Raw genomic sequence first — 14,630 nt, 5'->3', positions numbered from 1 at the left:
AAAAATACTTTACATCTCCATACTATTTTCTTTTATTCCAAAAATACCCTACACCTCCCCACTATCCTCAACAATCTTTCTATTTCTCTCTTTGCATTAATGGAGCATTTATATGGTTTAGATTTAAATTTGTGATATATTACAAAATATAAAATTCAGAGGAAACTTCAATATTAGTACTTCTATCACTTCCATTTTATAAACTTAAAAGTTAGATGCAAATACAAAATAATAAACATAATAATATTAATAGTAAATAATATATTATTATTATTATTATTATATACTAACTTTATAATGATGAAAGAACTAAATAAATTTCAAATCTTTAACAAATAATTTTTCTTTTATATTTTAAGTATTTAATAATATTTTTTATATTATTTATCTAATAAATTAAATACTTTATTCAAGTTATTTTAGTCAAACATGTCGGTAAGTTAAAACATAATATAATGTTAAAAATTATAGATATTAAATGTAAAAAAACACACACATATATAAATATTTTTCTAGAAATTTAGAGTAAAATTTTACCATTTATTAAGTAATTTGAAGAAAAAAAAAATATCGAACAATGAAAATAAGATTGAATCAAACTTATTTAAAGGAAAGTGTAAATAAAATTTTGCAATATATCACAAGTTTAAATGTGAGTCATGTGAATGCTCAATTAATGTGGAAAGAAAAAGAGAAAGATTGTTGAATATAGTAGGGAGGTGTAGAGTATTTTTGGAATAAAAAAAATAGTGGGGATGTGTAAAGTATTTTTGGAATAAAGAAAAATAATGGAGAGGTGTAGAAGCACTTGGGGTGGTGGAGGAAGCAACACCCTATTCTCTTTTATCCTTCGTTGGTTTTATTTTTTCATTTGGGTTGTTTTAAATTTTGGACCTTTATTTCATTTTTGAAAATACTTGTTTTTTAATTTCCATCTTTCTTGCTTTTTAATGTCTCACTTTTTCATAAATATCACCTGCCTTAAAAATAAATAAAAAATATAATTTTTTCATAAACCAAAATAAATATGTTTTTTTTAAATAATAAGTAAAAAGAAGATTTTTTTTAACATTATTAAAAATTTAAAAATTTAAAATAATTTTTTTTTCTTTTTCTCTTTGATGTATGTTTGTTTAATATCCCACGATAAAGTCCCACAAGGTCTGATTAGTGATAGTTTATGTCATTCTAGTACTTGTTATTTTTCTTTTTCTCTCCAATTAAAAATTACAAAGAAAATATATTTTTAAAACTTAAAAACATAAAAAATTATAGAAAATATAATATATATATATATATATATATATGAAATTTTTTTTAAAAAAATGTAACATTTGCTTTCTTTCGTCATCTATTAGTTTCTTATAGGTCCTCTCCATGAGATTGACCAAATATTTTCTTCCGTGGATTGTAACTCTCTCCTTGAAAATGATTGAGTTCATGATCAATTAAAATCTAAAAAATTACAAATTTTAAAAATTCTGTTTATAAACTCTCCAGAATGGATAATACCTAAAATAACTACTTATGATACTATATAATTTGTACATTTAGATGTACATGTAATTTAGTGAACTAGTATAGAAATTATATTTTTCATAATTTATTTTTCTTTGATTATTTCAAATTAAATTGTGAAAAAAAAGTTTAAGACTTTGTCCATAACCTTTTAAAAATAACTACATTCAAGTTAAAATTATGCAAAAAAGAGTTCAAGGGAAAATAGGGGTTTAGAAATAAAGTTTGTTAAGATTTAAGTATGTTTTTTTTTAAGATTTGATATGTCTAATAATGTGTTGTATATATACATTTTTGTTAGAACATAATTATGTAATTTCTGTAGATGATATTTTAATAAAAGTGTGACATATGTTTTGGTATATTTGTTGGATTGCAATATCTATGTGAGGAGTTGATTTGATGGTAGAAGTGTTGACTAGGACTAAATGGATGTGGATTCGAGAAAAGTTTAAGAGAAACTTAGATTTTATTTATATTTTGCCTAGGGGCAAAAAAAAATGATCTTTTACCTTTTATAAATTGGTGCAAAAAATAATTAACAGGGTGTAGGAAGTAAAGGGTTCATTTTAAATATCTGAACTAAAATTTAAAAAGAGTTTGACGTGAATCTGGGTAGGATAGGCAGTTGCATTTTAAAAGTTTAGTTGACATATGATAGAGTAAAAGATAGGTGGTTTCAATGCTTTTGAAACAGATCTTTAAATTAAAAGATAAGTTTGAAAATAAAATAAAGATAGAAAGGAGAGAGAAGATGTCTACATCTTTAAAAACCTTAAAATCAAACATGAGAGAAAGATAGAAAAAGAGGGAGAAGGAGAATTGTAGATAAAGTCGTTCCGGGAGAAAATAAAAGGATTTGTAAAAAACATTAGTGCAAAGGGGAGATTGGTGGTATTTGGAGTTGTAGATAAAGTCTCAAGATTGACCAAGGTATGAAAAAACTTACCTTTGTTTTATTGTATGATGAATGTAAATATATTCTTGATTTTCTTGAGGGGTATGGAAATACTTACGTTTGTTTGTTGTATGCTATGCATTTTTGATATTCTTTCATGGAAATCCTTATTTTGATACGTGTTTATATGATTATGATTATCTATTGTTATTGTTGGGCAAGGGTTTGTGTATGCATGATGATAGGGTTTATATCATGTTTTTGTTGGATTTTTCCTATGAAAGTTTGTATGTTTTGTTAGGTTATCCCATAATAATATGTATTGATGCTAAAGGATGACATATGTATGTTGTTTGGCGGTTTTACCATGTAAATATATGTTATAAAGAGTGGTATGATGATCATATGCAGTATGTTGGGTTTGTTTAAGTTGTAATCTGCATAATGATGGATTTTAGATGATTCAAGGGATGCAATGTATGTATTAGGGTTTGTTCATAAGGGTATACGAGACTTGAATGTATGCATGCTGTATTGGGTATGTTTGCTTGTGGTTTAGGGTGAGTGTGTATATAATTTGAACACTTAAATTCTATTGAAGATGTTTTTTGATTCGGTAATAATCGATTATCACTAGTTATAATCGATTATTTACGCATTGGTTTTGATTTTTGTTCGAGAATAATCATTTCTCTGGGATGATAATCGATTATCCTTTCATGTGTGACGAATCTAGGAATTTGATGTGCTAGAACCACTGAAGTAATCAATTATCTTAAGTGATATTCAATTATCACAATATGTTTTGTGTAATTGTGAACTTTTCGGGAATAATCGATTATCACTTATGATATTTGATTATCCCAGTGCATTTTTATTAAAAATGACAAACTTGATGAAGAATGGATGTGAACCAAGCTTGAGGAGCTATGGAATGGGATGATAATCAGAAAATGAGATTAGTAGTTATGTTTAGGGTCAATTTTGACTTGTGTTTGAGATTGGAGCATGAGCGAGTGTTGGGAGTACCTGTGTGTATGGTTGATGAGCATAAGGGTGATGGATAGGTCTACCTACTGTACCTAGTAAATCTTGAGTTTATCTATGGATAGGTGCTCCCTTTGGCATTGGTTGTTGAAAAGGGAGGGATATTCTCTTTTGCAAATAGTTGTGGAAAAGAGAATGATGTTCGACTATTGAACCTTCCTTATGTGGGGGTAATGGTGTTTTCCTTGTCATTGTGTGGCACGAATACATGTTCCTTAGCTGGATTACGGGACTCCTAGAACAAATTTGTAGGGGAGATGATGAATCATTATTTTCCTCACTTCACTTAGTTTATTGTACTAAAATTAATCGGGGAATTGTTCTTAAATGTCCAGTATTTTCCCATTTTTCTGAATTGTGCTTAATTTGGTCAGAAATTCTTATTTTAACTAATTTGAATTATCTGAGCTTATTATTTTCATTATTGATTGTAGGGAAATTTTTGGACAATATTTTGGGACTTAGGGAAATGCCATATCCATTTTATTTTAAGCTAAAATGAGAAAAGAGGTGTGAAATTCAATTATGGGAGTGCACGGAGCTTGATTGGAAAAGCTTATTTTAAAATAAAAATGTGGTGCTGGATGAAAATAGAATGGAAGTGCACGCTGCTGAAGAAAAAAAACGCATCATGGTAACAAATTGAGAGAGTTTTACGGTTCTTATATACAAGTTCAGAGAAAAGATGTTGGAGAAATTTTATACATAAAGTGGCCCACAAAGAATTAATTTTAGCCTAGTTTGGTGAAGGGGCAGCAGCTCATACTACGTTATTTTTACAACTTGCCATCCAATAATTAAACAAGTGAAGCTTGATTGAATAAAGGCCACCTCACGGTTTTCACTTTGAATTGGTGCAGAATTTTTAATTTGTTTTTTTCCAATGCTCATGGTTCTCTTAATTTATTTGGAAGATAGCAAATTACACGGCCCCATGCAGCTGCCACCTTAGGAGGAAGGCATCTTTCACACATCAGGAAGTGGAGCTCACGGTTTGGGCCCATTGAAAAATCATTTTGAAGAAAAAGCATTCAGCAAATACACTTGGAATCAAAAGTGGGGCTGTCACTAAGAAGGAATATTAAAAGCATGACATATGGACGTGAGAGGCCACCACATTGGAAGCTCACGGTTTCTCTTTTTTCTTTGGAATGGTAGAAGCACACTACACGCTCATGTGAGGACCAACATATCCATCCACACACAACGTCCAGCAGCTTTGGGAAAGGTCACGGCTGCTGATTTAAATTTGGAAGCTGGGAGAAGATGGAGACGGAAGGAGCAGTCCAGCACGTGTTGGAGCAGCTGGTCCATCTTGGAGAAATGCAGCTCATGGAAGATCACGGTCCAGTAACAAGAAGTCCAGCACTTTCAGCTGAGTTGGAAGAAGAAGCGTTCTAGCAGCAGCCACCTTGGATGAGAATAAATGGAGTGTTGTAGATGAAGGGAAGCACACAGCAGCTCAAGGCCCTCACAGAAGCAACACACGTTGATGAAGAGCTCCATCCAGCACCCTTGGAGAACATCACGGTATAGCAGAGAGCAAATCCAGTAACAACTTGGAGCAGCACCTTGAGAAGAAGAAGAAATTCACGGTGGTGTAGCAGTCCATGCAGCAGCTTCACGGGCCTGAGTTGGTGTGCATGAGGGCCCATGATTTATTATTATTAAGTGATGCATGGTGGACGGCTGGAAAGAGCTTCTACATAAGACAACAAGGAAGGCTCACGGGGTTCAGAATTCTGGCTATAAAATGGAATGGGCAGCAAAGGAGAAAGGCATCAGGATTTAGGAGTAGAAGTTAGGAGAGAATTTACGTTTCTGGCTTTGGTTTTCTCCTCCCCTCTCGGGGAGGTTTTGTGTTTCATTTCATTTTCCAGTTCCATGTATTACATTTAGTCAATTACAATCTCAATTCTGCATTTTAATTCTAATTCGGTTATGCTATAAAATTCAGTTGAACATCTTAATTTTGTCAGAATTTTGTGCATTTTTTCAGTTGATGTTATTAAAACTTTATTTTCATCTGCGAATTACCGTTCATTTACAATTTCCACTGCACGTTTTTAAACCTTGATCAAATCACTGTCAGTTTTCAATTTACTGTTTTCTACACAATTTTTACCGTTTTGAAATTATTTCAACGCTTTTGTATTTTCGTTTAATTTCCAATTTTATTTTATTGCATTCACAAAAACACCATCAAACCCCCCCCCCCCCTTTGTGTAAAGAATCTAAGACTGAACCCCAGTATTGGTCCTTGAGAGACGACCTAGGAGTCAAATCCTAGTCTATACTGCATTCTTTTCATGCACATAAAATTTGTATGACCGCGACAGTCGTACCAGGAGACTATAAATTATCTATAGGGGAGGCTGTAGATGGCCTGTAAGGGAGGCTACAGGTAGGTGAGGTAGGGAGGGTACAAGAGTGCGGCTGATTCTTTCCACTATGATGTTTATGATTTTGTGGAGGCTCATGGTAGTGGCCATGATGAGGTTATTCATGATGGTGATACGCGTGTTGATGATCGTAATAACGATGATGCTCTAGAGGAATGTTATGATAATAGTGATGGTATCATGTGGTGTAGTTAACATAGGTGTTGTTGAGAGGATAAACGATTAGTCTAAGTTTATGATGTTCGAGATAACATCGAGGATCGAGCAATTTAAGATGATTGAATTGTTTGTGTAATAGGATTGTGAATTCTATGATTATTACTTCTATGTGTGGGTGTTGTATTATTGTTGATATAATTAGTATGTATACATCTTATTTTATAATTGTTTTATCGGTAGCTTACCCCATACGTGTTTGTGTCGTGTGTTGTGAATGAACTTATCGGTGATGACAATATAATGTGTTATACGTGAGTAGATGATATTGCATATGATATTGTAGATCACTAGTGCAGAAACGGCTTTTCACGTCCCCGAATAGACGTCCGTCCAACGAATCCCCAACGTATATAATTGACCGGTGGCATAATAGTAAATATGTGGAACTATAGACGTCCGTCCTAGGTCGACCTGGACGTTTATAACATTATAGACGTCCGTCACAAGGGGACGGACGTTTTAAAGGCTGCCGTTGTCAATCTCTGAACGTCCGTCCTGGGTCGACCTGGACGTTTATAACATTATAGACGTCCGTCACCGGGGGACGGACGTTTTTCAAGGCTGCCGTTGTCAATCTCTGAACGTCCGTCCTGGGTCGACCTGGACGTTTATAACATTATAGACGTCCGTCACAGGGGGACAGACGTTTTTCAAGGCTGCCGTTGTCAATCCTTGAACGTCCGTCCTGGGTCGAGCTGGACGTTTATAGTATTATAGACGTCCGTCCAAGTGGGACGGACGTTTTATAGGCTAACGTTGTCAATCTCTGAACGTCCGTCCTGGGTCGAGCTGGACGTTTATAACATTATAGACGTCCGTCACAGGGGAACGGACGTTTTATAGGCTAACGTTGTCAATCTCTGAACGTCCGTCCTGGGTCGAGCTGGACGTTTATAACATTATAGACGTCCGTCACAGGGGGACGGACGTTTTTAAAGGCTGCCGTTGTCAATCCTTGAATGTCCATCCTGGGTCGAGCGTATTATAGACGTCCGTTTTGAGGGGCGCGGACGTTTAGCGGACTTTAATTAATTATTACCCCAGCCACTCTGTCAGTCCTCTGAACGTCCGTTCTGAGGGGCGCGGACGTCTATAATATTATAGACGTCCGCGCCCCTCAGAACGGACGTTCAGAGGACTGACATGGGTAGTTGAATCGTTTAGGTTTTCATCAGAATTATAGACGTCCGTCTTGGGACGGACGTTGATAAAATTATAGACGTCCGCGCCATTTGAACGGACGTTTAAAGCCCCACGAAATTCAATTTTAAATTCATTACAACGTCATATTAGTGGTGGGCCGGACGTCTATAATATTATAGACGTCCGGCCCATGTGGGACGGCCGTCTATGATCATTAAAATGGGAAGCGCGAACCGAGACCATTCACCGTTCGTCTTCTTCCCCGCGAACGGCGACTCTGCTGCTGCGCCATTGATATTCGAGGTTGGTTTTCTCACTTTTGGACCGTTTAAAATTACATTTAATCCGATTACATTGCTCTGTGATGAAATGTCTTTGATTTGAACCGATTAAAAATTGTTTTGGGTCCGTTTTTTTGCAGACTCTTGCGTGTTCTTGGGCGGCTTCCTTGACTCTTTTTGGACTGCGTGTTAGGCCGTTTACTCCTCCACTTCCCTCCTTCTCATTTGGAATCTACTTTTCAGGTTAGCTTGTTGGTTGAAAATTTTGTGTATGCATGTATGTGGATTTTGTGTATGGATGTTTTTTACTGTAAAATGTGTATTAGTTATGTTATTGTGTTAAACGATTAATGCGAAATGTGTATTAGTGTATGGACGTTTTTGACTGTTAAATTTTGTGTATGCATGTATGTGTTATTGTGTAAAATGTGTATTAGTTATTGCCATACATTGAGTGACACTTAGTTCCCGTTTGAAATTTAAGACAAACGATTAATCTTTTAATCGTTTGTGTTAAATTTTGAATTGTCCGATTGGACAGTTTGAGAAAATTAATTTTCATAATTTGCAATACCATGTCAATTGGAGTTTAAGGATAAGATTGATGAAATTTCGGTTCAGTACTTGTGTTGTTCTCCGGATGCAAATTTGATTGTGGTCATCGTTGACTACTCTCATTTCGTGTATTTTGGAGACCAATGCGAAATGCTGCCGAAATTGTATCAATTTTATGACGTAGACTTCAATGCACGTGGCTGAGCAAATTATGAAAATTAATTTTTTTGAATGGGTAGGGCCTAACCTTGTGAGAGTTAAAACACTTGAACTGATGATTTTACGAACATAGTATGGATCGAAGATGGATGAACGAACGTCGCATGAGTGAAGAATATGACAAGGGTGTTTCGCAGTTCTTGCAATACGTTGAACAAAATGCTAAGTCTGTCAACGGGACATATTTTTGTCCTTGTGTGCGTTGTCTTAATCAAATACGCCAAGACTTAGGCAATGTGCGTGACCATCTATTCATGTACGGCATAATGAGGACTTATACCGTTTGGACTTGGCATGGAGAAGTACTTGAGCAGCCTACCACGTCACGAGGAACAAATTATGTGGAAGAATGGATGAGTGACCATTTAGAGGACATGATACGTGATGTCGGTGAAGATAATTTTGGAAGGGCTAATTTGTATGATACTCTTATTAATGATTCAGAGCAACCGTTGTTCCCAGGATGCTCAAACTTTACACGCTTGTCTTCAACTTTAAAGTTGTTTAGTTTAAAAGCAAGGAATGGATGGACCGATAAAAGTTTCACCGAGTTGTTGGAGTTGTTGAAGGAGATGCTTCCAGAAAATAATACTCTACCTATTCGTAATTACGAGGCCAAAAAAATTTTATGTCCAATGGGTCTTGAATATCAAAAGATACATGCTTGTCCTAATGATTGTGTTTTGTACACAAAGGAGTTTGCTTCGTTAAACTATTGTCCAACATGTGGTTTATCCCGTTTTAAAAAGAAATCTGACAGAGTCACTGGTAATGAAGGTAATGATGGTGCACCTGCTAAGGTGATGTGGTATTTGCCTATAATACCTAGGTTCAAACGTATGTTCTCTGTTAAAGAAGATGCAAAGAACCTTAAATGGCACTCTGACGAAAGAAAGTGCGATAATCTTCTTCGACACCCTGCTGATTCTCCACAATGGAAAAAGATTGATGACAAATTCCCTGAATTTGGTGCAGATCCAAGAAACTTAAGGCTTGCACTTGCAACTGATGGTATGAATCCTTATGGAAACTTAAGTAGCAAACACAGTTCGTGGCCAGTTATGTTGATGATTTACAATCTTTCTCCTTCGTTGTGCATGAAGAGAAAATATGTGATGTTGACCATGATGATATCGGGTCCTAGACAACCTGGAAATGACATTGATGTTTACTTAGCACCTTTAATTGATGATTTGAAATTGTTGTGGGAAGAAGGCATCGACGTGTTTGATTCACATGTTCAGGAACAGTTCCGTTTGCGTGCAATGTTGTTTTGCACTATAAATGATTTCCCAGCATATGGAAACTTGAGCGGTTATAGTGTTAAAGGTCATTTTGCATGTCCCATATGTGAAGAAAACACTAGTTACCTTCAGTTGAAGCATGGTCAGAAGACAGTATATACAAGACATCGAAAATTTCTTCCTCGTAATCATCCTTATCGTAGATTGAAAAAAGCATTTAATGGAAGTGCTGAGGATGAGGTTGTGTGCAGACCCCGGAATGGTCAAGAGGTGTACAACGAAGTCAAAAACATTGACATTGTGTTTGGAAAACATCATAAAAGTACCTCTGCAAAGAACATTTGGAAGAAACGATCGATATTTTTTAAGCTTCCATATTGGTGTGAACTTGATGTTAGACATTGTATTGATGTGATGCACGTTGAAAAAAATGTTTGTGACAGTGTCATCGGAACTTTATTAAACGTCAAAGGGAAGAGCAAAGACGGAATAAAGGCAAGACAAGATTTGGCTGACATGGGAATCCGATCTGAGTTACATCCACAGATAATAGGAAGACGCACCTATCTGCCCCCAGCCTGTCACACACTTTCCAAAAAAGAAAAACAAAGTTTTTGTAACTGTTTAAGAAGTGTGAAGGTTCCGCAAGGTTATTCTTCAAATATTAGTAACCTTGTGTCTATGCAAGACTTAAAGCTAGTTGGTTTAAAGTCTCACGATTGTCATGTATTGATGCAACAATTGTTACCGGTTCTTATTCGAGGCATATTACCTCCTTCTGTTAGGGGTATTCTGACACGTCTGAGTTTTTTCTTTAATGCCATTTGCAAGAAAGTTGTTGACCCTCGAGGTTTAGATGAATTGGAAAATGAGGGAATAAGACTACTATGTCAATTGGAGATGTATTTTCCACCTTCCTTTTTTGACATCATGGTACATTTGATTGTTCATCTAGTCAGAGAAATTCGAATATGTGGGCCGGTCTTCTTAAGGTGGATGTACCCAGTTGAAAGATACATGAAGATCTTAAAGGGATATGTCAAGAATCAGTATAGACCAGAAGCTTCAATCATAGAGCGATACGTTGCAGAAGAAGCCATTGAATTTTGTTCAAGTTATATGCCATCTTGTGAACCCGTCGGTCTTCCCAAGAGCAAAAACGAAGGAAAATGTGAAGGTAAAGGTGTTCGAGGTGTGACAATTCAAAGTGTTAGCAGAAAACAAATTGACCAAGCTCATTTGTACGTCTTAAACAACACTGTTGATGTGATTCCTTACATTTCTGACCACGTTAATGAAGTAAAGGCAGCAAACCCAAAAATGAGTGAAAAATGGCATCTTAATGAACATGTGAAAACCTTCTTGGGATGGTTTAAGAAAAAGGTGTATGCGACTCCACATGTTTCTGAAACTTTATTGAGGTTATCTCGTGGACCGAACACAGAGGTCATTACATATGGTGGGTACTATATAAACAATATTTCTTTTCAGACAAAGGTAGAAGATGACAAAAGCAGAGTTCAAAATAGTGGTGTCACACTACAAGCTGAGTCTGTGCACTTTGCTAGTTCTAAAGACAAAAATCCAATCACAGCATCCATCAGTTATTTTGGAATAATACAAGAAATATGGGAAGTTGATTACGTTACTTTTAGAGTACCAGTTTTCAAGTGTAAATGGGTTGATATAAATTCTGGTGTCATGATGGATGACCTTGGTTTCACATTGGTAGACTTGAACAAGATGAATTACACTGATGAACCATTTATCATGGCTAGTCAAGCAAGACAAATATTCTACGTAAGTGATCCATCGAATAACAAATGGTCAGTGGTTTTAGAAGGTAGAAACATGCATGGACATGATGATGACGATTCTCTTGATATACTTGAGACAACATCTGTTGCATGTAGACCCACTGAAGACCTAGTTGATGACGTTGCCGATGTAATGCAAGCAATTCGTAGTGATCACAACGAAGGCATTTGGGAAAAAACAATTAATTAATAGGTTAATATTTTCACTTTTATTGACTTTATATGTATGTTCATCATAATTGAATTATTTCTAACGTTGTCTAATTTTTCAGGTATGTCGGCCTCAGACTCAGGATCGGGAAAGAGCAGACGTGGACGAGGCGTCACCCGAGTGGCAGATGTGACATCCGGACGCGTGGATGGTCAGAGGAGGCATGTTGACATTGACCCCAGATCAGGTCATCCATCAGGGCCAAATGCTGATAGGTTTAGGAGTTATCTGGGCAAGTTAGCAAAAAGTCATGTCTCTATCCTTCATGCATGTTGGGATGACGTCCCAGAGGTCGACAAGAACCTCTTATGGCAAGATGTTTTGGTATGTTTAGACTTCATGCAATTTGTGATATACTTATCTGTTAACTTTTCTCTTGGTAACAAGTTTTTTCTTTTAAACAGCAACATTTTGATATTCCAAACACATTGCAAATCAGAAAGAAACTGTTATCGCATATAGCGATAAGATTTAGGGATTTCAAGACAAGGCTGACACGACTATATGTCTTTGGAGATAGACAACATGAAAATCCATCTCAGCATTATACCTTCACAGAGGAGGATTGGATGCAGTTTCGTGCATCTAGAGAGTCTGAAGAATGGAAGGTATGTTTCTTAAGATCATCTTTCATTGAGTTTTTATGATTTTAGACTTACTTACATACATGGTTTCACAGGATAAAAGGTTAGCCGCCCAAGAAAGACAAAGGCTAAACGACACACCCCACTTGTTATCACGAGGTGGATATGCAAAACTGGAGAAGAAACTGAGAAAGTCTAGAGCCGATGCCTTGGGACTTGAGTCGCCTGACCTAGCACCTGCACCTGCTAGGTACGAGCTGTGGAAGGCTGCTCGGACTAAATCTGATGGGAACATGACATCTTCCTCAACTGCCTTGATCTCACAGAGAATTGTAAGTTCAAATTATAAGCAGTTATTTGATTGTCTATCTATCACAGCATGTCTTCTAAGTAACTTGGTTTTTTTATGTGCAGGATGAGTTGGTTGAGCAGCAGACTCAGGGGACATTTGCTGGCCAAGGTAGGGACGACATTCTGACAACGGCCATTGGAAGGCCCGAGCACCCAGGACGTGTACGTGGAGTTCCAGGGGCGATTGGTCTTCGTGACTATTTTGGCCCTACACAGAAAACCCCCCAATCAATGAGTCAGGAGACACTGAGGCAGATGGATCTTCAGTGGGAGGAAAGACTCAACCAAAGCATGAGATCAATGGAGCAACGATTCATGGAGCAGCTACATGAACAAAAACAAATACAAAGAGCGCTTGAAGAAAAGCTGCATTCCATGACGCAAGGCCACATGGGGGCCGATGAAACTCCTACAACACCTCGTGTCAGCACTAGAGGATCATGCTCTGCTGTAGAACCCAATGAGTATAGCGGTCAATATGAGCTGTTGGTTGATGGGGATCCCCCACGCATTGTGGCTGTCGGACGAGTGCTTGAGGGAGGGGAGACCATTCATGGTGTTGCCATATTACCCCAGCACGTGCGTGTGACCATTGACGAGGTTTGGGATCCCCAGGCTCAGGTGCATGTACCCACTCCAGAAATTAACTTTGTGGGGGAGGCCATAGGAACATTTATTGCCTGGCCTAGAGCATTGATCATGTCCCACATCGCGACTCCACAGGTATAATGTCTTTTTCCTTAGTATTTCTATGTTAATTGTCTTCATATAATTGTTTATAAAGCTTTGACGTAAATTCTTATCTTCAGTTCACACGTCCTCAGAAGCAGCCAATTCATGATACAGTCATACATGAAGATGATGACATGGCTGAAGCAGAGGATGATCCTATATCAAAGTTAGTGACAAAATTACCCAGATTGAAGAAAGCATCATTAGAACTATACTGGGATTTGAGGGTATTTGGTCTTCCCCCACATGTGCCAGTTTATATCACATTTTCTGATGCATTGGAGGTGATTGAGGGAGACAGGATGTTGAATATTTCCATCATTCAGTTGTGGTGCATGTAAGTTAGTCAATTTGGTCTTTGATATTACTTTTATTTACATTCTTATATAGTTTCTAACGACTTAACTTTGTTGTTTTAGGTACATGGACACAATCGTTGTAGACCAAGGTCGGTCTTCCATGTACGGATTTGTTGAACCTCAGACCATTCAACCGTCTGGTAACACACTTCAAAACAGACAACATTATTTGCAAACATGGATGGATGAGTCCAAAAGAGACATATACCTTGTGCCATACATTGACGGGTACGTGTTTTTATATGTGGTCAGTTTATTATTATAGTTTCCTTAATTAGTTGAATAACTATTTGTCCTTCGTGATAGGTCTCACTGGCAGCTGATGGTTATCATTCCCAAACAATGTAAAATTATATGGTTTTGTTCGTTGCACAGGAAGATGAAAAATGACTTGAGAACCATGCTTCAAGGGTAAGTGTTTCTCCAAAAAATGACTTCAATTTGATGTTAACCTTCAACTTTTATGATAAGATAGTCATATTAATTATACTTTGTGTTTTCAATCTGTACAGAGTTATTGGTAAATCTCGTGGTCAATTGGTTCAAATTTTGTATCCAAAGGTTGTAAGTCATTTATAGTTTCTAATTCATTTATGTTATTGAATGATCTAAATTTTTAACTATTTAGTTTGTTATTTTAGTGTAACCAGCAGGTAGATTCATGGGAATGTGGCTTCTATGTGATGTGTTGGATTAAGACCATCATTCGAGCTGTCATTACAGATGACTGGAATGAGGTAATGATGTATACCTTCAATACATTACAAATCAAAATCATCTTCAACTATATATGAAACAATAATGAATCTTTCTTGAATTTTGCAGCGCTTCAAGACTACATCGCCTATTGCAGAGGACACAATTAACCAGATAAGGCAGGAGTGGACCGCTTATCTTCTACAAAGATGGAGTTAGGAATAGTTATATTTCTTCTTGATTGAACATTGTTTGGTTTTAGTTTTATTTTTATGTTAATAGTTTGGTAGTGGATTGAACATTAAGTAGAATTTTGTTTATATAAAACGCATATTTATGTTATTGGAGAATTGT

The 14,630-nt window shown here is 36.4% G+C and overlaps 1 protein-coding gene across 2 annotated transcripts; it reads left to right on the top strand.

The window, feature by feature from the left end:
• The first annotated feature begins 7,672 nt into the window (after positions 1 to 7,672).
• Positions 7,673 to 14,630, top strand: LOC128195206 (uncharacterized). 2 transcript variants are annotated; one of them, XM_052872288.1, is made up of 6 exons: positions 13,132 to 13,212; positions 13,299 to 13,558; positions 13,641 to 13,991; positions 14,093 to 14,141; positions 14,222 to 14,317; positions 14,406 to 14,630. In XM_052872288.1, the coding sequence occupies exons 3-6, from the start codon at positions 13,903 to 13,905 to the stop codon at positions 14,493 to 14,495; spliced, it is 324 nt and encodes a 107-aa protein (XP_052728248.1). In that variant the 5' UTR covers positions 13,132 to 13,212; positions 13,299 to 13,558; positions 13,641 to 13,902; the 3' UTR covers positions 14,496 to 14,630. The 2 variants fall into 2 exon arrangements, with proteins under 2 accessions (XP_052728249.1, XP_052728248.1); XM_052872289.1 differs by lacking the exons at positions 13,132 to 13,212; positions 13,299 to 13,558 and adding an exon at positions 7,673 to 7,751 and having other exon boundaries at positions 13,887 to 13,991.

Source organism: Vigna angularis, chromosome 2, assembly GCF_016808095.1.
Source record: "Vigna angularis cultivar LongXiaoDou No.4 chromosome 2, ASM1680809v1, whole genome shotgun sequence".
Lineage (NCBI taxonomy): Eukaryota > Viridiplantae > Streptophyta > Magnoliopsida > Fabales > Fabaceae > Vigna > Vigna angularis.
This window is presented reverse-complemented; position numbering and strand designations above follow the sequence as displayed.

Bases quoted from the DNA above. Each gene is read 5' to 3' on its own strand.
- LOC128195206 (XM_052872289.1), top strand. From the start codon at position 13,903: ATGGTTATCATTCCCAAACAATGTAAAATTATATGGTTTTGTTCGTTG. The intron at 13,992-14,092 runs GTAAGTGTTTCT...CAATCTGTACAG, and splicing joins TTGAGAACCATGCTTCAAGG to AGTTATTGGTAAATCTCGTG. The intron at 14,318-14,405 runs GTAATGATGTAT...TGAATTTTGCAG, and splicing joins TTACAGATGACTGGAATGAG to CGCTTCAAGACTACATCGCC.